Here is a 25908-nt window from a genome sequence, read left to right as displayed (position 1 = left end):
TTCATCAGAGCAGGACTGTCTCCTGTTTGTGACTATCCTGCTGCCTGCATTGTCAAACAACGTTGTTTTAGACCAGCATTCATCTGAAGTGTATTATTATTGGGTTGGCTACCCCTTGGGGTGTAATGAAAAGCATTCATTAATTCTCAGGGCAGGAGAGCTAATTACTCTTTTTATAAAAAAAAAACCCTGTGCTAATTGCCAATAACTTTTTTATTGAATGGGTCTCATAGAAATGATTTTGATTGGCTTTTTGATTTCCCTTCCACATTGTAGTACTTAAAATGCATCATCCAAACAAGAGGGAACATCTAGGCTATCCAGATAAGCACTGGGAGGAAACCCCACCATTACAAAGAGCGGTGGACTATGCCAATCTAAGCTCAGTTCAGCTTGCTGTGGTACTGGCCAGGGTTTTCCGAGTCTCATCTTTCACACTGCCTCCACAGAGCAGATGGAGCCCTGTTTTCTGTACTCTCCCAAGGCACAGCATTGATTTTGGCAGGCTGTTGGTGCCGGTGAGGCAGAGGCAGAAGACAGGGCTAGGGCCGGTTCACTGCAGGGCTGAATTCCACCTCGACTGAAGGGGGCAGTCCCTGACCCTGTAACTTACAGGATGGTATGAAGGTAAATGGAGCAGCACATAACCCTTGGGCTTAATGTACCAGTTCCTATACTTGGGAGAAGGGCTCATTCATCTGGGTCACACTGAACTCCAGGATGTAGAAAAATCTGAGCAATTTTTTGTTTGCTTTTAATTAGAAACAACTGCAGGGCTGAAGATAACCAAATAATCAAAATAAGCAGTAACCAGTTCCTTTGAACAAACAATAACTTACAAACACGACATTCAAAGTAAATCCCACAGGAGCACAGTAAGCCTAGAGTAGGAAACTACCAGTGTTAGTCCACTCTAGCAAAGCTAGGTGGTAATGCCACTGATTGATGCTGCCCATGAATTTCATTGCATGTACACCATGGTAGTTTGTATAAGTCTGATCCCCAAAGGCTTCCACAGAAGGCTGCTCTCATCATCAGGAGGACATAAGAGGTGTCCTGGCAGGCAGCAGTCCCCTCCAGACTGTTCTGCAGACCCACCTACTGCAGGCCTGAGCTACTGAGCCTGCTTAGCTTGGAGCTGGAGATGCTGCACCACCACGTTGAACACATATTTCAGGTTGAAATACATCTTATTTCAAACCTTTTCGACTGAAAAACCAGAAAAGTTTATATGTTTTTTTTGCTTGTTTTTTCACCCCCTATCCCACCCCAGTGTTCTTCTGGGCATCAGCCTTCTCTCACTTCATGTTTTCTGATTCTTTACTCAAGAAGAAAAAGCACACAAGCCATGGTTTCAGCCATGCAAGTCAGAAAGCTGTCCTTGCTTCCCCTCTGGAAATAACTGCAATTTAAAAAAGATTAATAATGTCCATTTTAGGAACAGATAGGGCTTTCAAAATTTACTTCAATTCTGAGTGCCCTGAGAAGTTTGAAAAGGCTGGATTCCCAAAAGGCAAATCACTTGGCACTAGAACATTTTGGAAATACCTCAAAGGTGTGCCTGTCATCTACTGCTTCTGAAAGTCTTGGCCAAAACACTGTGTTATTTGAGCATGGTGAATGAAAAACAGCATTCTGGTGATTTGGTAGTTGCATTGGGAATGTACAGTTACATTAGGACAATGTATTGTACTGTAATGTGTTCTATAGCACACCAGGGATCTTCCACGTGTGTGTGTATACACCCACCAGTTATTGATGACACAGAAGGACCACGATCTAAAATAAGCAGTTGGTGTCACCTATAGGTAGCTTCAGCAGAGACCAAAAATAGCCACACTGTGGTTACAATGGAGCAGAACAGACTCTAGAGCTTGAGGAGCTTGCTTGTAATAGGCTCACGTGTACCAAATAGCTCTGGTCATGCCAGACAAAAAGGAGACATCCTTTGAGTAACGCGTTCCCTGGCTGCAGAAGGAGCAGGTGCAATGACTGGCAAAAAGCAAAAGCATCAGATTTTTCCTTCAGAATTAGGCCAAGATGGTGGAAGCAGCTTGCAAGAAGTTGACTGGATTTCACAAGTTTGGGGACCAGAATACTTTCACTTACAAAAAAGCAGAAGTGTCACTCATATGTCAAATCATGGCAATTGCTATCTTTATTGTACAGGTTCATACTGAAGCAGTCCTAACTCAGCCCTGGTAGATGTCTGACATCTCAATCCTGCCCCTCCAGTAGGATGCCAAGTATTTTATGCAGGGGGTTCAGCTGGCAGCAAATTGATTTGCTAGTTAGAGTTATCTTAAAGAGTAATGAGCCAGTGTAGTACAGGGGATGAGACACAGAAGACAGATCATTTTAGCCCCTGCGCTGGGGCCTCTGAGGAGCAACAGGCCAAAATTCCAGAAGCAGTCCTGCGAAGCCAGTCTCCTCCCCAGTGATGCTCACCCAGCCAGGCCCTCCAGGATAGCCCCCTGCTCCACACTTTGATGCTACCATGAACAATCACCTTCACAGCAGTGTATTATCTTCTCAGCAGTGCATTATCTTCTCAGCAGTGCTTAGGGCTGTCCTCCACAGCTAAAGCAAGACCTGAGAGGCAGCTCAGGATGGGATGCACATGCCAGCTAAGGTCACTGATCCACCTTGCAGCCAAACTGAGCTAGCAGCTTACTGGGACCAAAAGAAGGTGGTCTCAGAGCCCATACTTCCTCCTCCCACAGTCCAGCTCCATCTCCCACTCTCCTTGCTCCTCAACCGTGCCCTCTTCGCACCCCTCCTGGGACTTATCCAGTCACCCCATCACCTGCTTTGACTCACAAGCCCGCCCACCCTTCTTTTGCCCAGCTCTGCTACAGTGATTGCAGTGAACAAAAGTTGCTTGGGAAGGGATCCAGCAGCCTGGGTCAGCCCAGTGCAGCAGGGGCTGGTCCCCACTGATACAGTTCATGCCAGAGAGTGGACCGCAGCCCCTGAGGCACACACCCCTGGTGTACCCTGTGGCAGCTTTACCTCTGGAAGGAAAATCCTGTATATCTGTGCTTGCTGACAGTAACCCACATGTGACAGCTCCGGCTTCGTTGCCTTTCCACTGCCTCACTTCTCCCTCAAGGAGAGAGGAAGCAGGAGAATGCTGTGCTGAGCACAAGGGATGCCATGGCTCCAGGCAGCAACACCCCCCCCAGCCTAAGCCAGGGGGATTTCACTGGGGAAGCCCTTGGCAGGCCCTTACCAGCCTGATCCTCTCCACAGAAGCTGTCAAGAGCCCAATTAACACACCTACCTCATAGAAGCTGGAGTGCTGCTGGGCTCAGGGAAACAATTGAGCATGCACTGAAAGGCTTTGCTGAATGGACTTAATCCAGCACTTATGCCTTAAAGTTGAGCACATGCTTTAGTGAATGGGGATGGGCGAGCTGGAGCAGTTTGGGGGCCTACTGACCTGTCACCCAACATCAGCATCTTCAAAAGAAAGAGGTCTTGGCACAAACAATGCTTTCTTTCGGGAAAAAGACAAAAAAAGAAAGAAAGAAAGCAAGCACAAGCAAAGGAGAGGCTGGAGCTTTTCCACTCCGGAAGGTTGCTGGTGGCTCCAGAGGGAGTAGGTGGCAGCCTCACCCCTCTCCCTTCCCTCTGTGGGGTAGGTGAGACCTGCCCGGGGATGAACAGGGGAGGGAAACTGGGGCAGCTGGTGGACCAGCTCTTTCTGGTGTGGAAAAACATCCCCTGTGAACTTCCTGTGCCTGAGGGAGAAGGGCATCGTTCCAGCATCGTGTAGCCCAGCAACCAAGTGAGTGTCTGCAACTGTCCACTCAGAAGGGACTGCAAATGTAAGCACTGCAACCTGAGCCGAGTGGATTTGTCCCTAGCAAAGCACACACAAACTGCCCAGCATTTATGCAGGGCCTGTATTGGCATTCCCTGTTTTTAAAGATGGCCAAATAAAGCCAAAGATATCACCAGGGATTTTAAGACATGCCACCTTGGCATATGCCAGCAGGTTTTTGCCTGTGCAAGGCCTTTTGTAGTTGTGGGGGAAAGCACACCAACTGCACCAGCGCCACGCAAAGGCTCATTAGGAGCTGATGTTGGAGGCACCACACAGGGCAGCATCGCTGGGGCAGAGGGCTGCAGGAACTAGGTGCGTGCCACAGATGGATGGATGAACAGATGGATGCGGGATGGTCTGGGGCTCAGGCAGCTGTATGGGCTGTGTGGACACAGGCACTGTGCAGCAGCTCCCCAGCAAGAAGGCTACAGGTCTTCCCTCCTCCAGTCTTGTTTGTTGCAAATGTAAGGGGTTGGTCCAAAACTTCCAGGTTTAAATTTTCAGGGGCTTTCTATGAGAGCTTCAACACTTCATGTATTCAAATGAGAAAGAGGTGAGTGCCTGACTTGCCATTACCCACCCCCTCTGCCCCAAATCCCTCTTCTCTCCCTCACCAAAATCAGAGAGAAATTCTCAAGGCCAAAATCACACTCAGCTCTAAGGATGGGATAATTAAACACTGCAGATCATTATCAGTCACAAGAAGCAAACCTGCAATACAGAGGGTATGTGTTTGCCACGTGGTGAAACCAGCTGTAGAAGGTTTTTCTAGGAGTTCTGAAACAATTCCAACTCTTTCTCTTTTTTCTTTTTCCCAGGGTAGTAACGTTTTCCTGTCACAAGCAAGTTAGTTGTTAAAATATGCATAAAGACATGTCACTCCAAGCTGTGCATTTGCGTTTCATGTTCACTCTCCCCTCCAAAGAGTTTTGTTATGACTAAAGAACAAAAAGGAAGCAGCTAGAAATCTGTAATGGTTCCATTTATTAATACGTATATCACAAATACTCACAATATCAATGCATTCTCGTTGGCATGCTAGACAGAGGCATTATTAAAAAAGTCTTATTTTTTTAAAAAGGTTTTAAACTTTTGCTTTCCCCCAAAAATATTTCATATGCCTGTTGGGTTTTTTTTTTGTGTTTTTTTTTGTTTTTGCATGTGTGTGGTTTTATTTCGATTGGATTCAATGATGTATTTGGTGGCTGCAACCTCAATGCAAAAAGAAAGAAAAAGAAAGAACAGGAAAAAAATCTGAAGGCCGCAGTACAGCACAGTTCAATTAGTTCATAACTACCTAATAAAAATAAAGGGAGCAAAATTCCTGCCTTCACAGTAAGCAACAACACAGCTTAATAACAGTATTACACAGGATCAGGTTCAGAGGCAAAATGCACTAGACAAAGCCTACCGGGATACGCACTAGGCATACAACACTGAGTAAGAATCAAAGATGTAGAAGAACATCAGGAATAACGGTTCCCTTCAAGCACAACATTTTAACATCATTTTCAAGTATCTTTATGTTATGTTACTGATTCCTTTGTTTTTGGGGGAGGGGGGGCAGGCGCAGGGAAGAGGGAAAGGATGAAAACCTTAGTAAAGCAATAAACAAAACAAGAAATTAAGATAAAACCAAAAGAATATATATTTCATATATTGGTTTATATGAACGTGTGCAACACTTATTAACCATGGTGAAAGGCTTATTACGCCCTCCAGTCACTACATGCACAGCCCGATCACTGCTGTTAATGAATTACCTTTGTTAACTTACGATGCAACTACTGTGTGACCAAGAACAGACATACGGTGCCGTCCTACGCCGAGCCGCAGGGATGGTGTCTGGGTCTGGAGGCCGAGGGGACCCGGCTGCTCTCGGTGGCACCGCGGTACTTCACAGAATGGTTACACTACGCATGGGACAGAGTTCAGGAGGTGGGGTGCGAGTGTGCGCGCGCACGTGCTTGCTCGTGGGGTGTGGGTGTGCGTGCGTGCGAGAGACAGTGTGTGCTATAACATTCATTTCAGTCTTTCTCCAATGCTGCAGCTCCTGGTCTTCAGACAGGCTCTGGACTTCTCACTTCTGAAAGACTAGAGAGCAGGGTGGGGAGTAAAGATAAAGAAGGAGGTTGCTTTGGATGCTAACAGAGTTCATGGTAGATATTGCGCCCTCTCTTTTCAAGAAGGAAACTAAAATGATAAGACATTCAACACTACATTTCCTCCTTTTTTTTTTTTCCACCACCAGACAGACTATTGGGGTGAAAATCCCAAAGCAAAGAAACCCATGGGAGGACTTAATTCTCAATGGACATGCTGAGCATCTAAAACCTGCCTCCTATCTTCAACAGAAGCAGCACAACCTGGCTAGTACACCAGGGTGTATAAAGCATATGTACTGCATGGAAAGTGGGCAAAGCTCACCTTGTTACACCATCTCGTACTGGTTAGCAGTAATAAACCGGGACAGACAGCATGCCAGCAGCATCCCAATCAACTGTGCCAGACAAGAACAGAAGTAGAAGAGAATATAAGTTAAATTAAATGAATGCAGAGCAAAGAGAGGCCCTGGCAAGCAAAGATTTCTGGAGCTATTACTGGAGCTATTTTACTGGACCCTTTCTGGCTGATCCTCCAACACATTTATGCCCTGTTTCAAGGACTGCTCTAATAAGAAAAACAGTATTAAAATCTCCCGTCTTTTGTCAGATGTGCCGTTTGACTTTGATCAGAGGATATTTATTTGATAGGCAGCATGCTTTTTTGCTACTTTTCCATCCCGTTGTCACTGCCTGTGGATGGACAAGCTGTCAGGGTATCAGCATGCTACTGGCTGCATTTCTCTTGCAGGCTTCACCTGGGTTGCCTGCCACCACCAAGAGCTGGCAGCCCCTTTAGCTTTATTAACAGTGTGCTGGGAAAAAGCTTCCTACTGCCCCAGAGTGGTTATGCTTTCTTTACAAATGATGCAGCACCAGAGAAATGAGTGCTATCAATCTGAAAATAAATCAAAAAAAGGTCTTTCATTATTCCCTTGGCTGTCACTCAGATTATTGAAAACAGATCCCTGGCTTCCAGTCGTCAATAAGCACTCAGTCATTTCAACATTTTGCCTATCGCAGTTTGTTAGCTTTTCCTGCATATGCCAACAGCTTTAATGTACTATAAATAATTCATCCTTGCTTTTCTCATTTGGATTGGTCAATTAATTAACTCATGAACATATCCAGGTTGTTACAGCTCTTCCCTGGCAATTGGGGTGCGGTGAGAGGGCTATTTCTGTAAACCAATCAGCCTTCCACAGCCAGGGCTCCAAGTAAGGGTTATCAGAGCGGCTCCAGCTGCCTTGCCCATGCCCAGAAGGCACCACCTCTGCCGGTCCCGTTCTGCTGTTGGCAAAGTGCATTGCAAGGGAGCAGAGCTTGAGAAGGGGGATCACAATTGTTTGGCAGCAATGGAGCTCCTGCAGACCCTGCAGAACATGCATAGATAGTGCACGACTGGGTGCTCCTCCAAACTGACTCCTTCTAGTTCATGCTTGGAATTGTGTGTCCTTTCCCCAGGAACAGCAGTGCTCCCTGTTAACATGATCATCATCAAAGTATACATCTTCTCTACCAGCCAATTGCTTGATTTGGGTTGGCATCACCCCAGAGCAAGACCAAGCAAGGGTACCAGATAAACTGTTTTCTGTCTCTAAGATGTCACATTCCTGCTCAGGCCACACTTCATTTGCCAGAAATTCGCTCCCTCTCCTGTTTCAGCATCCACCAGAACTGTTCTGGGCATCTCAAAAGGGCACAGAGTCACCTTTAAAAGCAGGCTGAATGCCCTGATTTAGAAGCTACCTAGTCTTATACTAGATTTCAGGTCACATATTGGATCTCAATATGGATTCCACTTCCTAACCCTGGTGCAAGGGGCGACAAAGGTGTAATCCTGTGCTAGGGCCAAGTCTCAGGAGTTGCAGCAGACACAGTGGGTGATGTCTGCACCAGAACTGCTTCCACTGTCAGGCAGAGCTACTCACATTAATGCTGACAGTAATGAGGGCAGCTGGATGTTGCACTGTAAAGAGGGACTACAACCACATGAGAACGTATCTTTGAATGATGGGAACCCTGCATGCCCCACAACCTGTTTTGAGCATGTGGAGAGCACCTTGCTTTGTGTCCTTCTAGAAGAGGTAAAAATTTGGCCTTAACATTATACTGAGACTCCCGTACTCAGAGTCTTTACCGCAACCACAATCTGTAAACCAATTCAGACTCTGTCTCTTGCATCCCTTAAGCCAATGCCTGCGCTACAGTTTTATCTAGGCAAAACTCTTTATCATCTGTGCTGCTTTCATAATTGTATTCTCTGTTGGGCACAAGGCAGCGATCATTTTGCTGCTCTGAAGAGCACCTGCTAAACTGAAATTATTCCAGCTGGAAGTCAGCATTAGCATCTGAGTCCAAAACCAACCAAATTGTATTTTATTATTACTATTTCAAACCCGAGGAACAGCACAGACAATGTCAGCAACGCAGCAGGTTTTTAAAGCTCTGACTCTGCCTGGGAGGTGTGTGCCAGGCCTGTAAGATGTGCAGTGCCAGTACATCAACTTTCCCTATTTCTGGGAACCAGCACATTCCCCATGCTAGTCAACACCTAACAAATCACATGAAGGAAAGGCCCTTGAGCATGCTTTACTGTAGAAGAGCAACATGATCTAATTTGTCTTTTATTTAGATTAAATCTATTCTCAGTAGGAACAGCAAAATCTTGCCTACAGCTGGAGCGCTGCCTGGCATGACTGCCAGCTACCTTTAACCTGAAATCAATCTGTAAACGCCACCCCTAATTGTGTCCAGCAAAACAGATTAAGCAGTAAATTATAACTGGCCACCTCCTATTCTTCACAGCCCAGGAGAGCCGCACTTGTCTCCCCTGTATCTCCTCTCTTCGCCCTTTTACACATTTGCAAAAACCCCAAGCAGCTGGGTGTCTACTCAGAGTGCCAGAGCCCTGTGCTTAGGCAGGGGAGTGACATCCTCAGCTGGCAGCAGGGTGCACGCTGCCATCAGACAGCGCAAGCTGCCAACACCACTTCAGAACATGCCTCAGTTTGCACTTGGAGCCACAGAAGCACAGCACCTTCCCCCGTGTGCTGCCTGCAGCCCGTCATGCTGGTCTCGCCTTGTGCAAAGGGCTCCCATTGCACAGGTCACTCTATGCCCATACTGCTTACCCACCTTCCTGCATGGAGCTCACAAGCAGCCAATGACCTAGAGTAAGCATCCAGACACATGCCAAAGTACTAACAGTTTCAGCTGCACTCTTCCTACAGTCTCCCTCCCAGCTGCAAACAATGTTTCGGCAAATAAATTGATGCTTTGCCTAGCACACGTACAAGACACTGATTAAAGGCTTTCAGGTAGTATTGGTCCTGACTGAGGCATTTGCCCCAGCAGCATATGAACTATAAAATCCTACTCATCCCATTTTTCTTCTGGATAGTTTCACACGAGGCACTTTAAAAGATGTTTTATAGCCTTCTGGCTGTCTAGAAATTGAACTGAAGTAACAGCTCAGAGTCCTATAGCAGTACTCAACTCATAACCACAGTGGAGAAGAGTATCAAGGCAGCCATGACCATTCAACAAAAACTAGAACAGCTTATTAAACAAAACCCCCAAATTCCCCCTGATCTATGCACCAACAGCTCCAGACTGGTAGTTTCACCGCTTCCGGATCCTGAAGTCCTGACTCCAATGCTCTGGGTGGCTGGTGGTATGATGAACACCCACATGAAACAGGCTGACAGGGCAAATCATGGGCTTCTCACATCTAACATATAGGCTATAAGGCATCAGGTTTCCAGATACCCCCAAGGCAAGGCAGTGAGCTCATCCAAGCCCAAAGTTTTAACTTTGGGCTCTTTCAAGTTGTGCATACACTGACTGAGAAGATGTGGTGCCCATTTTCATATGGCTTGGGGCCAGTTCTTCTGAAAAATCCTGGAGGCCACTGTAACTGCTGAGAAAATTAAACTCAGAGAGATGTAACTAAAACACTGTACAGCCAAGCACAGGCTGATGCCATGGGGCAGCAGGGGCAAAAGGGCAACGACAGCCCTCCCATTACTTGACTTGCCTATGACCAGCAACAACACTGGCAAATCGCCTGTTTCCAGCACATCACAGTGTAAACCTACCGTGTGCTAACTGAATTCATGAGGTTTAAGAAGTCAAATAATTTTTCCTAGCACCTCATCTTTTCAAACCACTGGATAAACATAAGTCATTCCACAGACACATTACTATTTTCAGTGTTGCCTCAGGACCCAAATTTTTAATATTGTGTGAATGAAACAAATAAAAGTTGCGGGATAGTTTTTGAATATAATATTTGCAGATGTACGATGTACTCTCTGCAGAGAGAAGGCAGATTGCCTCTCAGGTAGAAGCGATTTAGGCATCATAGATGTTGCCACGTGTTTTGCTGAACAGTTTTGCAAACACTTTTGCATTGGCCCATTGGTGTGTTTCCCTCCCTCCTCTTTTTGCATGTTTCAAAGGCGAGTCTTTGCCACCACATGCAAATAACTAAAGTAAACGAGCATCTCATTGAAGGGTGTTTACCCTCCCCTTCTTGACCAGAAGGTTCTAACCAGACCTGTGGTTTCTCCAGCTCCTGTCTAAGAAAAGACAGTTTGAATATCAGGGAGAGGCAAACACCTTCTTAGCCTTCTCTTGTACCTCCCATGACAAACTCCTTTTGGACCAGGCAGGGAATAATCTAATTTGGGCAGATCTCACCTCAGTGTTCTGTGCTAAAAGGGGAAAAAATATAAAACTACCGGTCATCAAAACCAAGTGCTCCCTCTAGGCTCCAGGTCCAGGATGGGGGGGGGGCTGAAGGTACACTCTTATTTGAACTCTAGACTCCTTTAAGACAAAATAAGAATGCTTAGAAGGTAGAAGCCTATCCATACAATGGATAAGCTATTTGTCTTCTTAGCTGTTTATGCTCCATTTAAGCCAATGTTTTATTGGGTTAACCTCTATTTGACCCAGTGGAGGGACAAGTTGTTTTCCTTGAGCTAGTCATTAGCTCAACCGTAACTGATATTCCCAAGGAGAAACTTCATTTAAGTTGAAAAAAAGAAAATCAATGAACAGATGACCTCAGGACTAATGAGCATGCTGAGTTCAGTCCCTTTCCATAATGCTTCCTTCCTTGAAGTCCAGGGAAAGAAAAAAAGAGAGGGGACAAAACAGGGGGAAGGGAAGCATTTATGCACCTACCTGTGAGAACGCAATCCCAAAAGCCACTCCAGCTATGATTCCCATATTCGTCTCCATAAAACTGGTCACCAAGTCATAACAGCCCTAGAAAACAAACATAATCATTCCTTGTATCGACCTTCCCTGCCACGAACTCATACATTACAAATATCTCATTTTAAATGGACTTGGACTAGACAGTATTTCTGCTGTAATTTCCAACAGTGTCACCTTTTTATTTAATAGCAATTCTCAGTGAATGATGGAAAGTGGTGGCAACACCGGTCCTTTTTAGAAACAAATGTTATTTCAGTACTTTTAAAAGCTAATTGTGAGATTACACTCATTTTTATAGGTCTTAGTAAAGAAAGTCAGTTCACACTGTTTTAAGAAAACATTAAAATAGCTTTGACCTGAAACCAAACCATAGGGTAATGTTATAATACAGCAAGGGTGTCAAAAATGAATAAATGATGCAGATTTCTTAATACTCCAGATATTTAATACAAGCATGCTTCAGGCATCCAGTGAGGCATTCTTCTTGCCTTCACCTGTCAAAGGACACCAGGCAAGGTGTTGAGCAGTGTATGACTTTAAACCATGTAACAAAGTTACCAAGGGGTTTGTAGGAAGTTTCTTCATTCATTTGCCCTTGGACAATAAATTCCTTGTCCTGCTTCCCAAACCCAATTTTCTCTCTTTAGCTCAGACACCGACTCCATCAGCTGACTTGATTCCTCGTCCCTCAATTCACAGCCCACTCTGGGGCCAGCAGATTCATACACGTTTCTGCCCTTCTCTTGGATAGGCTTTTTGAGCTGTTCCCGTCAGTATGACAATTTGCGGCCCCTCAAAAACACATTTGAAATTAGATTTCCTCGGTTGTGGTGCCTAAATGAACCTAAACAAGGGATGCAATACTTGAAGAAAAAGAAGAAAGATGACATCTGTTTTTTCTTTCATTATTAACCCATCTGCCCACTCAGTCCAAAGCCATCTCTTAGCCCCTTTTGTCATGCTTCCTCAAATGACCATCACCACTCCCATCTTAAGGGCCGTCCTAAGGCATTTTATACAATGCTGTAACTTTATCCACTTTATCAGAAGCTGGAATGAACAGACATAAGAGGGAGTTCCTTTTTCCAGTCTAGACTCCTGTTCTGTAAGAGAAGTGCCGCCATGTTTTCTTCCATCCATATACCCTTTACTTTTGCAAACACTGCAGGAACTCTTTACATGACCTCAAAGCATTAAATTCTTGTGAGAAATAACAGTGAGAAGGACAATGTCCTTTGTTAGAGACAGGCCATTTGTGAACTAAATTGTATCATTTCTTTAACCTCTTTTATAATATAAGAAGACATTTTATTTAATCCTGAGAGTAATGAAGTGGTAAACCTAATAGTAGCTGAGGACCAGCACAGATGTAATTCATTTCTGAAATGTTTAAAGTATACATATTTATCCTTTATTGCATCTTACAAGAGTGTACAGTATGTCAGATTCAAGCCTGCTTATTTAACACATCAAGCAACTCTACTTGTGTGCGTTATGAAATGAGATTAGGTTTCTCAAGGAGCACTTTCAGTCTGTCTGACACAGCTTAATGTTTCCCCAGCAATTCTGAGATCTGTTCTGTTCAACAGCCTTCAAGAGATGCAGCGTGTAATGGTAATTGGAGGGAGACAGAATATCTTGTTAAAAAAACATGCGAGAGTTTTGATCACTCTCCTCATTTGAAGACTGTTTTCCTACTCACAATAGTCTCTTTCCTGAATTACACTGCATAAATATGGCTTAATTGCTCAATTCTTTCTGTGCACAGAGTGAGAGCCCAAGAAGCACCCAAGAGCTGCATATACAGTACAGAAGTATGTGAAATACCATGTGCACACATCAGGGTGCTGATCCAGAGGACAGAAGTAACAATTTTGCAAGTATCCAATAATTCTTGACTCCACGCATCTGTTCCTTTATTAAGATTTTAGAGAGAAGTAATTCTTGAGGTTTGTTGGTAATGGGCTCTGAAGATTAAAAGCACTATATGAACGTTAATTAGCTAATCCTAATGACAGCCCTTCAAGTTAGGAATTAGTCTCATCTGAGATGAAGAAACAGACTAAATGATTTACTCAAGGTCACTAAGCAAGTCTGTGGCAGAATTGGCAAAGAAAAACCAAGAATGTTGTCTTTTAGTCCAGGCATTAGATCATCAGTATAATCCTCTTTGGATAATTCATCATTGGTCTTCATAAAGAGCTAGTAATTTGATTAGCTCATAGAGAATTTGCCTTACTGACAGTTTTGCAAGATTCACCAAAAGAGATGTATATTCCAAATATACCCATTCACAGGAATGGTAACAAGTGTCTTCCACAACACAGGCAATACATCTTTTCCTTATTCTCAGAGAGCAAAGTTCCTGTTTCCAAGATGAGCAGTGGGCTTGTGTCAGAGGCAATGATATTTGCTTCCTACTTGAAGTCAAAGCAAAGGGTCACACAACATTTCATCCTGCTTCCTTTTTATTCTCATGCCCCTTTCAGAAACATCCCGCCTTGTTTAAATGTTTGGGACAACTCTGAGATCTCACAAGTGCTGAACAGAAGTCTTTACAACCTTTGATTACAAATGGCTGTCTCTTTCAGAAAATGGGACACTGTATCACAGGGCATACAAACTTCCCCTAAGTAGTAATTAATCAAGTAATTAAGTCAACTGCTTTCTGAGGAATCATCAGTCCTTTTCCGTCACGTGACTCGTGCATTTGACAGGGAAGCAAGGAGCAAGCATGGTTGAAAGTGATCTATCAGCCATGGACTAGCATAAGCTCATTCAACCCTCAGCTGTTTCTCACAATTCAGCAGACATCATTTGCTCAGAGGAACTCACAAGTGGACAGGGATTTCTGTGTGTGTAGAGGGGGGACAAATGGCACCTGCTCAGTTATGTAGCCAGGAAAGGTTCAGAGTGCATGGACATCCCAAACTGAAAAGCTGGGACCTGCTGGTAAAGTACCAGTCCCACTAGAAAGTGTTCCTACTGGGAAGGTGGGCAGAAGCAGGGGATGAGGATGGGTGGCCCAGGAGGCACTCTGCCTGCTGTGAATGCCAGTTGTACTGTACATCCCCTAGATCCACACTGTTCCGCCTCTCACCTTCTTCCCACTTCTAAAACCAGAAAGTTACTACAAGTTCACATGGCGCAACTGAATGGAGTGGCTCATCCTCCATGCTCATGCAATCCAGCAAGATTATTTTGTTGGTGGTGACTGTGAGTTTGTTAACAGATGGACACCACTAATGTTCCACATGCCTGGAACAAGTGGCTCTGATTAAACTATTGCAGAAAAGAAAAACTTAGTGGAAAACAGTCCTCTGGCATCTTATTTAAATACATGCTAGAAAATGTTGTCCACTTGACTTGTTTTCAAAGGAAGATGTTTCAGGCTGTGCTCAGCTACCACTCCAACCTCCTGACTCACAGATGACTGAGGTGAAAAAGACAGAAACAGAAGGCAGAAAGGCATTTCCACACTTTGCCTGTTACCTATTAGGACTTTTATTTATTTTTTTAAATTCAAGCCTGAAAACAAAAACAGAAAACAAAATAATCCTAAAGTCTTAGTAAGCTGTGCTGCAACTTAGCACAGTGATTTGGCCACAGTATCATTCCTTTACCAAGAAACTCTTGCCTCTTGCAAATCTCAAGTGAGAAAGAAATAATTGATGATGCACTAACACTTAAAGCAATAACTTGAGTTGTATTTCTGCAGTGCAGTGTCTACTATACATGCTGCATTTTTTTCTCTTTATTCTTCCTTTCTTTGTGTTTTCTGTATTTTAATTCTCCAATTATTCTTTTTCTTCCTGTTTTCTCAAACCTGCTTTCCCAACCCTATTCTGTCCTTTTCTCAAATGCTCCTTCTGGTGACCGCATGAGGGAAGTCACTTTGGCTGTGCTATGCTTGCAGCAGCACATGTTCAAAGATTTTAAGTCACTGTAAATGTACCACCCAACCACCACGCCTGTTGTCAGTCATCCATGTTTTTTCTCTAGCACTGAAATTACTGTTTGAACACAAACAAGAGTAAACCCTGTCCTTCCCTTCACCCAGCTACATCTTTGTCCTCAGCAAAACCCCACAGCATTCAGCAGGAGTGAGAGAGGAGCAGAGAAGTGCTGACCAACCTAACCCTCAAGGGCAGTTGAGCACACAAAGCACTCCTGGTCCTGTGCCTGGCCAGTGCTGCGTCTGTGTGCAGTGTTGTGGTAAGGAAACAAATCCCTTCTCATCAGAAATGTTGCTCACCTGGTCATTTGAGTAAGGCCAGCTTAAAGAATTTGAAAGCTCCTCACCATAATTCCAGCCCAAAACACAAGTTATCAATCAGCTATTTGAAAACAAATGCAACTGTAAGCAGCCCTATGCTCCACTCGTGTACTGGATAGTTTCATAACAACTGCTTCTAGCACAATGTTACTGGTACCTTCTGGTTTACTTTAGTGGCAGCCACGGTCATGTTGCGCAGATCCTGAGTGTTACAGTCACTGGAGTTCATGCAACAGCTTGTAGGGATGCCGTACTTGAAGAAGTAAGGGCTGGTGCTCCAGTTGGTGTAGCTCTGAATGCCACAGCAGCTCAGCTAAGAGGAATAAGATGCAGATTCAAACAAACAAGCAAACCAGGATTAAAACTAGGATAGAATTGTCACTGTCCACTTAATAAGCTTATAATCAAAATAAAGATGTGTTGCCTCCAGTTTTGGAAAGAAGATACAAGCCCCTGCCTCATTTATTACAAAAGCATCACAAATGTCATTTACAGAAGATTGGATCAGAAAACCTCCCAGGAAAAAAGGTATTTTATGAGCAGAGCTGTTCTTTGAAGGTCTGTTGGGTTTTGGTTTTGTTTCCTTTGCTTGTTTATTTAATTAAAGATGATCCTGGAAATTCAAGACAGAGCCTCACAATGCAGTCAAGAAAGGTGGCCTTAAAAACTTCAAAGCATTACGCAGAACTACATGTAACACATGCAGGGACAAACTAATACAAATTGCTAAGGTGAAGCAAGCCTCTCTAACTCACCAAAATAATTTCTAGGAAAACTCACAGAGCCATGAATAGAAGGAGACCATATGTTCACAGAGTGATTTCATAATCAGCTGAAAACAACTAAGTTGGGAAGGATATTCTGCTCTAGATACTAAGCTAGAAGACAGTCACTCAAAGATATGCACTATGCATTGAATTTTCTGCATGAAAAGGGCTTATAAATGCAGTTCCTGTAAAAATAAATGAAATGAACATTTTGCTATGACAGAAACACTGAATAATTATTTAAAACTGTGTAGTTTAAGCAACTCCAAGAAATCAGAAGTTCAAAATACATGTTAAGATTAGGCAAACAAGCAATTTGACAGCAGAATATACTCCGTTTAGAGCAGTGCAGTAATCTGCTAAGAGAAGACAGGTTAGGGGCAGTTTCAAATATGCAGAGGGGTCCAACATTATAGATGTAATTTCTAAAGAATATCTAGAAGTCATCAATACAATTACACTGCAATTTCAGCCATTCAGTAAGTTATAATCACATGAAAAGCAAATTGGCTCATAGAATGTATTGTGAGCTTCTTGCTATAGTATGGTTTCCAGTAGGAATTTAAATAGGAATTTGCTCTGTGTTGTAGTTGATGGGCTTGGTTCCTTGTGGTTGGCATCTCCAACCTCAGCAGCACATTTTTCCACCCCCTTTTCCTCTGGAGAAAATACACTCTCTTTCTCCCCTTAGCTTACTAGGTCTCCTTTGCTAGCTTCTTACTGTACTTGCGAACTGCTGCAGTTTATCAGTGATACAGGATGCTAAATTATAGAATCCTGTCTCATCCAGCACAAATCTACATTTCTTAATCCTTTTGACAGATTCCATTAAGAACAAGGTGTGTTCTTAAGGGATAAAACTGGCCTCTAAACATAATTCAAGATCAGGGATCAACAACAAGCAAGTGGGACAGGCCCTGCCTTCATTAGATAGCTTGTTCATCGAAACTTAGGCAAACATACCAGCTGAACTACTCTTTCTTTAGATCAGTTTTACCAGCCTCTAATTTTGCTTGCAGTATACAGCTTGCAGATTGAGCTACCCACACTTCATGTTCTGTGATCAAATCTGAATGTATGCTTTGCTCTATTAATTTTTAATATCCAGCTTTAGACTTACACTTTCCTGTACGTTATCCACTGCATGGCTCCGCTCATCATTCTTGTTGTAATTCTGGATTGCTTCGGTATATGTCCTAAGGAAAGTATCCTTGATCTATGAGGATGAGGAAAAAAAAGTCCACTTGAGCAATGAAAAGCTGAAACCTGAAGTAGTTTTCACAAGAAGCAAATGCATTTCCAAACCTAACAAGGCACCCAAACTAACCCTTCCCACTTGTTTTTAAGTGTGTTTTCAGAGCTGGCAGAGCTCCCTCTTAGCTCTTAGGAGTCATTCATGCTATTTTTCAAGTGGGGTCTATCAGACATAGTTTTTACAGGTTAAGTTTCTTATAGATAAAGTAATTTTATGTTTGTTTTTTGTTTGTTTGTTTTTGTTTTTTAATGTAGCTGCTTGCTGGGGTACTTTTATTTTAAACTAAAGAAAAAAAATACAGAAAATTACTTAACCTACAAGAAAGATATCATTTGATTTTTTTTCCCCCAAAACTTTGTTCCAGCACTAAGTCTGAAGGAGACTGTGTGCTGCTCTCTGCTCACGGATGCCTAGTAGGAGCCGAAGCCTTTGCAAATGCCTTGGTTACAAAAGCCAATGGCACCAAAAGAAGACACAAATCCCCTAAGTAGATGGGTGCCCTTGTCCCCAGCATCAGACATTTGGGTAAGGAATGAAAGGTCTCTCAGCTGGAGAAGGTCAGGCACATCACTGGTAAAGGCAGTGGGTGATAAGGAGCTGGGTATCCGATGATTTGGGCAACCCACATGTCTATGAGCTTTACAAGAGACTGCCTTTTCCAAAGCCTGACACTGAGGTTGCTACAGGTTACGCCAGATGAAATTTCAATCCTTAGCAGATGGACCGGTATTTCAGGACCAAATTAAAATCTATCCACCACTCGCAAGGGTGGACATCAGAAAAGCCTATAGCAATAGAAATCTCATGAGAAGAGGCCAGAAAACCAGATAATACAAAGACAAGAGACAAAGAGGGTCTCTTGAGGTTGTTCTGGTTCAGCACTAATGGCATGTAGGCCCATGGACTTAAAGCCAGCGATAGACCTGATTACAGTGGATAAAGCACAAGTGGTACTACAAATCTAGACCATCATGCTTTTTTAAAGCTTCTTCCTGTCCCCGTTTCCTACCTCACTCTATTTCTAATCTCTCCTTATTCTCAGGATAGAAACAAAATCCCATCCCACTCTCTCCCCGCCCTCAACAAAAGAAGAAGATTTACAAAACATTGAGTCTGATCTGATGCAGAAGTGCTCTCTGCCTTATATAAACAAGTACTTGCCTGGCTGAAGAAGCTGTATAAGAAAGTATTTAATCTATTTTGCAGCCCTCAGCATATGTAAAGGAGTAAAGAAGATCTTACATGATGGACACACAGAAAACGATAGTTCCAGAGTAAATTATCAGGCAGCTGAGGCCAAGAGCTTTGGCTAAATCCCTTCATTTGGAATCGCATCAGTTTTTAAGAGCTGTACATGTTATTGTTGCACAACAGCTGCATCCCTAGAGATGAGTATGGAGCTGCCGAGCTCAGCGACCTACACATTCTCCACGCTTCAGAGAACTTCTCAGCAGCTCCTGCCCAGGGAGACACTGCCATGTGTCAACTCAGCACATTTCCACCTACCTCATGGCGAAACACAAACCCTGAAATGCCAGCCACTAGCTCAGCCAGGAACACCAGGGACAAGAACATGGCATACTGAAAAGGAAGGAGGCAGGAGAAGTCAGAACACAACAGGCTTTTGTCTCAGCACAGTTGTACTGCTCAGTTATCACATAAAATTTACATTTCTGCTCTAGACACCCATGAAAAATGTTAACAAACCAAAGGTCTTTTAGAGACCATACATAGGTTATTGCCTGAATATGTGTTCATACAACTCACAAATGACATGTAGTGTTTAATTGCTGGCTTTTCTGACATTTCTGCTCCCACATTTACTAGTGTTCTCAGGTAAATTAAAACACACTCACATGCCAGATATGGATCCAAGTCACTCAGGTTTTGGTGGTGCAGTAAGGAATACGAGCTGACCCTTCATGTTTGCATGGCACTCCGCTAAAGTAAATAGGCTTCTCCAGGCGTTTCGCTTCATGTTTATCTGTCTCACTGCTAGACTGGGATTTGCTGCCCAATTCCTGAAGTTTCTCCAATAAATGAACTGCACCACTGACTTCTCCAGAAATATTCTCACAATAATACTAGACAGATGCCTCAAATACTTTGCTGAGCCAAGGCCCATGTTTGGCTTCAGGAGCAGCATTTGGATTCAGAGCTAAATAAACCTTGAAAACAAGTACTTTCAGTATAGACACTCACAAACTATTAAAAATACACCTAAGCAGAAATAAAGAAGGTAAAGAAAACAATGCAAGGTAGAATGGCAAAATGTGAAGTTGGGGCTTAATCTTCTGGAAGGAAAATTACCTTTTTTCCTCCATGTGCTAAATGCCAGTCTAAAAGGAAACATTTTGAATGAAATTCAGTCCCAGCAGGATTTAGTGGGAAAAGGGATATTTTTTAATGGAAGGTCACTGGGGAAAGGAGAACAACAGTGAAGGCAGAAGTAGAAAAATAATTTCCTCAAATTAAGGCAGCTGTCAAGTTGCTGCCTGCATTCTGTTCAGGAGAGAAAGAAAGATTTTAAATATATAAGTATTTCTTATGCGTACAATGAAAATAAAACCATGTGCTTGAAACAGCACATGCCACTGTTAGTGTCCTACCTTGAAAAAAGTTACGTCACTTAGAGAGCAACTACCAGAGCCTGATTTCCTATGGATTTATATAATCATTCACCTTTATCCCTTTCCCATCTGGACTGCAGTAGCTCTGACAAGCCTCTACAAGTGCCCTGACAGCAAGAGAAAGCAGCGATGTACCTGCGACAGTGTTAGGTACATGCTGACTGGCCATCAACATGTATCTGCAGCTGTACCTCTCCCGTGCTGTGCCATCAGTTGAAAAAATGAACTCTATTTAAGATGTCCTTTTCTAAAAATCCAGTTCAAATTGGAGAAGAATGGTTCCATCTTCTTAGAAAATCAGTCCCAGAATACTGTAACAGGAGCTGCATTGTACTGTCCAGCCCTTTTCCACTATCTCAGTGTTTCACAAGTACTATTTCCACTCTTCAAATCATTACATGTGTAGGCTTTTGCTCCTGAATATTCTCAGAAACACAGTTTACCATAGAGGCTTGTTTAACCTCTAGTTATTTTTCCTTTTAATGTAGGCTGGAAAACTCAGAAGAGAGAAACTTAGAGAGAAGTTAAACTGGTCCGAGAGACAGCTGCTGTACCTGTGCTTAGTGTACCTAACATTCATGCTGCTTTTGAGATGAGGACAAACATGTCATACAGAGCTTTGTTTTATGAGGTTGGCTTTTATTCTACTGAATATTAGGAAAAAAAGAAAGGCTGGTATGCTTTCAGAAGATACCAACTATTTTTCCGTAATTTTACACTAGAGTATTAAAATGAACCCTTTAAATATACTTTAAATGAACTTCATATTTATGATGCTTTGGCCATTTTTAAGATTATAAATATACCTATCTTGCTCACAGAAAACCAGGCTGATTGTAGAATTACTCACAGAGTAATTCATCAGCAGCATTTTGCCCTGCTCCCAGCAACGCATGGGCCTGCACACCCTGTGGTAGCGAAATTCGTTCATACTCAATCAACGACTGGTTTTGGCAAAGATTTTTTTCCCTTCTTTGTCCAAATGACACACATGTTGAACATTAAGATCAATAAAATCTAGCTTATGTGCCTAAAAACCCATGTTAACATCTGCTGAAGCTTGGCAGGGGGTGGGGGGGAATCCCACTACATCAACAAAACCTCTTCCCCTCTTGCCTAAGGCACTTTGGCATACTTACCAGTTTCAGCATCCATGGGCTGCCACGACAAGTGGCAAAGCAGCCGAAAAGCCCAAAGACAATGATGGTGGTACCCGTTCCAATGAGCACATAGGGGGCATTGGTGGAGTTCTCAGCAATGAGAGAGATGTATGTGCCAAGGGTGAGCTTGCCCCAAACGCCAACTGCGAGCAGGATAACACCTGTGATCTGCAAGGAAGAGGAGAAAGCTGTCAGGAGCTAACAGGGAAGGCATTCAAATTCAGTGTGCAGTGATCCTGAAGAGATTTATCAGTGCTGTTGTGTTGGCAGAAGGAAGCCTCAGGATTTTTACTAACTCCAGAGGGAGGGACAGAGAAAATTAATTTCCAGCAACTGAAGATGCATTAAGACTGCCACTGGAGGACACATCTAGGACTAATCACTGCAAAGCTGACGACTGCCAAAGGAGGATGCAGTGTACCATCTGCAGGAACAGGATCTCTGTTCCTACAGCACACTGAGAAAAGGGACCAACTCCATCACTCTTAACAAAAGCCAACAATAACTGCTGCCACCTCACACCTCCCAGGTTTTGCCACAAAAACTGCCTGAACCACAAAATCCTGCTGCTTGACATCCCATCCTTCTTCATGCTAAAGTTTCAGGAATACCAGCATCCCTTGCAGTGCATTGCTCTGGCAAGTGAGCTTTCCCAAAGCTATACAAGTGACCTCCCTGACTGTACAGGGTGGGAGGACACCAGTGGGCCCTCGGAGCACCATGATGCACAAGCAGAGGCTGCCATGCCACAAGGCAGATAGGACACACAAGCTTCCACAGCAGCAGGGACATGAGGGAAGCCATGGCGTACTGTACACTGGCACCGAGCAGTGGCCACAATAGGAGTGAGTGATGCCTGTACCATCTGCTGATCATCACCTGATGCTGACATGCCTGCTTCAAGACTGTACACGCATAACTCATTCCCATGGCGTGACCAAAGGTGAGACATGAAGGGCCAGCCCTGAGTGCCAGCTCTGCAAATGCTTCCTGAATTCCCCCAAACCTTCCTACTGCATTCAGCAGAGGTGCTGAGTAATCAGAAACACCTAAGAAAAATACCAGGAAGAGGGAGGGTACAAACTAGATGCTCTGAAGAAAGATACAGTGAGAGAGATGCAGGGAAAAGAAGAAACAATAAAAAAGAAAGAATAAAGAGAGAAACAGGAGGAGAGGAGGCGAGGTAGACAAAAACACTTCCCTTCCTTCTTCCCTTCCTTCTCACCCTTCCTTCTCCCATACCTCCCAGAGCTATGGGGAAGACATGTCCCCACCTGGCTCCCACTCCAAGCAAACCAGAGCGTAGCACTACCTGGGAAACCCAGCATATCCCTCTGTCTCCATCCCTAAGCCTTCCCTTCCTCCCCTGACCACCCATGGCAGGCATCGTCATTTCTGTCACACCCCTGGGACAGGATTTGTAGAGATTTCTGCTCTCCTGCCTGTGGTGGCAATAGGAATAAATCCAGCTCATGTCCATCTCACAATGCAACTGAGTGAAAAGTGCTGATTCCTTGCTCTTGAACATGAAAAATACCAGCAGCAGCTTACCTACCCACAGGCATGAAACACCTCCGCTGAGTCTGATCCCATCCCCACACAACACTATCTTCACCTCTGTCCTTCTTCTCCCTGACAAAAGCTTTTTCAGAGGGCGCACATTAACCAGCAAAGTCTGAAAGTGAGCTGTGGGGGACTCGGAAACCCACAGAACAACTTCTGGTTTCTCGCCTCCACTTCGACAAAGGGCTGGTTTCTGTGCCTGAGCTGCTGAAAGTTTTACCACTGTCCCCAGGGAGGCGTAAAAGCAGCCTTCGCTGCCAAAGGGAACAAGCAGCTTCACATCTGAAAGAGAACTCAAGCATGGCAATAAAAAGCATTTTTAGTCAGCTGTTTGAAACAATTACTAACCCTTTACTATGTGTTTTAAGAGTTTAGTTTCCTCCCATCTCAGGGGGCCCTATCCAATTTATGGTGCACACAGACTTTGAAAAAGAGGAACAAAGCCTCTTGGCAGTTTATTCCCCTTCTGCTTCTTAATAGAGCTCTGATTTAACATGGATTTATGGAAATCCCTCAGTTCAGTTGGGAGGTCTAAACCCCCAGCAAGCTTGGCACTGTGCAGAGGGGATGGAACGTTCCCACAAAGACACGCTGCAGATGCACCTCAGGTTGCAGCAGCGCCAGCTGGAATTCTGCTCGTGAAGAGGAGAAAACAGAAGACTCCTCTGCAAACCTTTCCATGACCTTTATTTAGCAGAGAGCATGCTGTGGTATGAATAATGCCCACCTCCACCCAAGGGCAAACCTCGATTCTTTATTTTTGAGACACGCTTTTTCTCCCTCTCTCTCTGTTCCCTCACGCAATCAAGGGAACAATCTTGTTTGGTCCCTGGTTTGGTTTGGGGTTTAGGTTTGTTTTCTTTAAAAGCAGGAGGGATAAGGGCAGACAGCAGACCGAGATAGTGCTGGCCTAAAAACAAGGCAGCAGGAACACGTACTGCTCCTGCCACTCACCATCACTACACGCATCTTCTACTCTATCTCTTGCCCCAACAGGCTGTGGAAATGAGCTCTGTATGGATCTCTGATTAATCAAGCAATTCCTAAAACCATCACTCCAGCCTAATTCTGTGTCCAGCATGACCTGTGGGTCAGGCCCAATAGGTGCAAGAGCTAGGTGATGTGGGTCCATCTGCATCTGAAAGGTCTAAGGAAATCCAGGGCACTTCCTGCAATCCACAGTCTCTCCCCAGTCATCCCTGCTGCCTTTCCACTATAATGTTTCCATTCAGACCATGAGGATTTCCTTATTTTCCATAAGGAAACCATCAAGATAAACACTGGCAGATAGATAGATGGAAATGATCAATACATCTCCTCCTGGACACATACAAAATAATCCTGGCAGTCAGAGGAGAGTGACCACAAGCCCTTTGACTTTTAAAGCCCCTCTGAGCCAAGATTCACCTTTCAGAGCAGCTTTATTTATCTGCAACAGTCAGCACCCATGGAGCAAGAGAGCAGTCCCATTCTATTGGCAGACTTCTACAGCAAAGTCTGCTCTTCTTGTGGCCCCTCCAGAAATGAAGACTTGTCTTGGAAATGGTATGACAACTACAGCCTGTGCTGAAAGGGAGTCACAGCCTCACTCAAGATCCTCAGCAGACCCAGGAGAAAAGAACTTGCAACCACAGAGCCTATGATGCCCCATATGAGACATCTGGAGTGGTACAGAAAAACAAGCATTAGCAAAGGAAAAAAAAAGACAAGGTTTGCTTCTGAAAAGTGACTGCAGAAGAGATCATGCCCAAATGTAAGGAACTGTGGGGGAACCAACAGTAGCTGCTCTTTGAAGGGCTGGGACCCTCTTCTCCCCACAGCTCCTGAGGGGCTGGTGCATCAGGACCGCCTCTCTGAGCCTCGGCTCCATTTTATGCAACACCAGCCGCAACAACCACAATGAGCTGAAGCCAACCCTGGCTTTTGCCCACTCCCTCAAGCACCTCTGACTTTGTGGGTTGCTGTGTTTTTAATGATTTCAGGCTCAGAGTCTGATACGCAGAAAGGCAGCTGACAGAAGGAAGGATGCACAGGGAAGGGCTGCCCTGACAGCTCAGCCTTCTCCAGTATTTACCAGCTGCCCTGTACCACACCATCCCTTTGTCCAGAGGCTAGTGAAGGGTCTGTCTCTGCTTCTTTCACTTGCTGTCATTGCTGGGACCCCTGACATGGGAGATCTTGCCCTCTTAAAGCAGGCAAGACCTCTGACCACTGCCTTGATCACAGCCTTGGATCCCACAGATGATGGGGGAGCCGAAGACAGAGCCACTTATACTGCACACAGTTAGAGCCAGGCAGGTGAAACACACTCTCAGTGCTCACAGATGTAAAACTCACAGAATGGAGGGAAAAACAGAAGCTGTGATTATCACGATGAGGTTATCCAGCTTTTTGTGCTGTCCTGTCCTCTAGTGTGGTTAAGGGAAAGCTAAAGAGTAAAAAAACCCAAACTATCAGGTTTTAAGGCCTGTCACAAACATATCCAATACTTTGATTCAGAAAAGGGCTCTGAAGTTTTCCTTGGACTTTATACAAACCTTGGTTTAAGTAGTAACAGCCCACACCTGTACAAAACAGTCAAAGCATGCATCCATTCTGAAACAGATAACACCATTAGAGAAAGATGCATGACAGCATCCAGGGCAGTCCTGGTTTATCCATGCTTAGGGCCAATTCCTACTGCCATACGAACCCCAGAAACTCAGATGGGGTTTGTGTCCATGAACAGGCTTGCAAGTGATTTATTGTGGCTGTTAGCTGTTTTCAATGCTTGCAGACTGTCCTGCCTCTCACACTGTTGTGATGAATGCTCCCTTTCTGCACATGTTTCTGGGCCAAAACACTTCATTTCACCTCTTTCAGCCTTGCATATGGCTGCTGATGGGACAGTCCCTGGCCTTGGGGTCCATCCATCAAGGAAACATCCTGGTCATGAAAGTCTCATGCCCTGCCTGAAACACTCCCCATCCCCACACCCCAGCCACCACCAAAGCAGTTCTTGCTTTGCTTTGGTGACTGCCAGCATTGCTGAAATGCTGCTCCAACACCAGGGCAACCCTTCCCAACATGGGGGACACAGGCTGAGACCCCCAGGCTA

At 44.2% G+C, this 25908-nt stretch overlaps 1 protein-coding gene across 1 annotated transcript in view; it reads right to left on the bottom strand.

Annotated features, from left to right (window-relative positions):
• Nucleotides 1–4796: 4796 nt before the first annotated feature.
• TSPAN7 (tetraspanin 7) overlaps nucleotides 4797–25908 on the bottom strand; it is a 92216-nt gene continuing 71104 nt past the window's right edge. The window contains exons 2-8 of the mRNA XM_061453382.1: nucleotides 21228–21416; nucleotides 18965–19039; nucleotides 17324–17419; nucleotides 15594–15749; nucleotides 11125–11208; nucleotides 6257–6329; nucleotides 4797–5923 (exon numbers count right to left, since the gene is read on the bottom strand). Coding sequence (XP_061309366.1) covers nucleotides 6261–6329; nucleotides 11125–11208; nucleotides 15594–15749; nucleotides 17324–17419; nucleotides 18965–19039; nucleotides 21228–21416 — 669 coding nt within the window. The 3' untranslated portion in view covers nucleotides 4797–5923; nucleotides 6257–6260. The remainder of the gene's footprint in view (nucleotides 5924–6256; nucleotides 6330–11124; nucleotides 11209–15593; nucleotides 15750–17323; nucleotides 17420–18964; nucleotides 19040–21227; nucleotides 21417–25908) is intronic.

The sequence above is a fragment of the Pezoporus flaviventris genome, unplaced genomic scaffold, assembly GCF_033815535.1.
Source record: "Pezoporus flaviventris isolate CSIRO_AGI_PZ_B2104156 unplaced genomic scaffold, CSIRO_AGI_Pfla_v1 ptg000015l, whole genome shotgun sequence".
Taxonomy (NCBI): Eukaryota; Metazoa; Chordata; class Aves; order Psittaciformes; family Psittacidae; genus Pezoporus; species Pezoporus flaviventris.
This window is presented reverse-complemented; position numbering and strand designations above follow the sequence as displayed.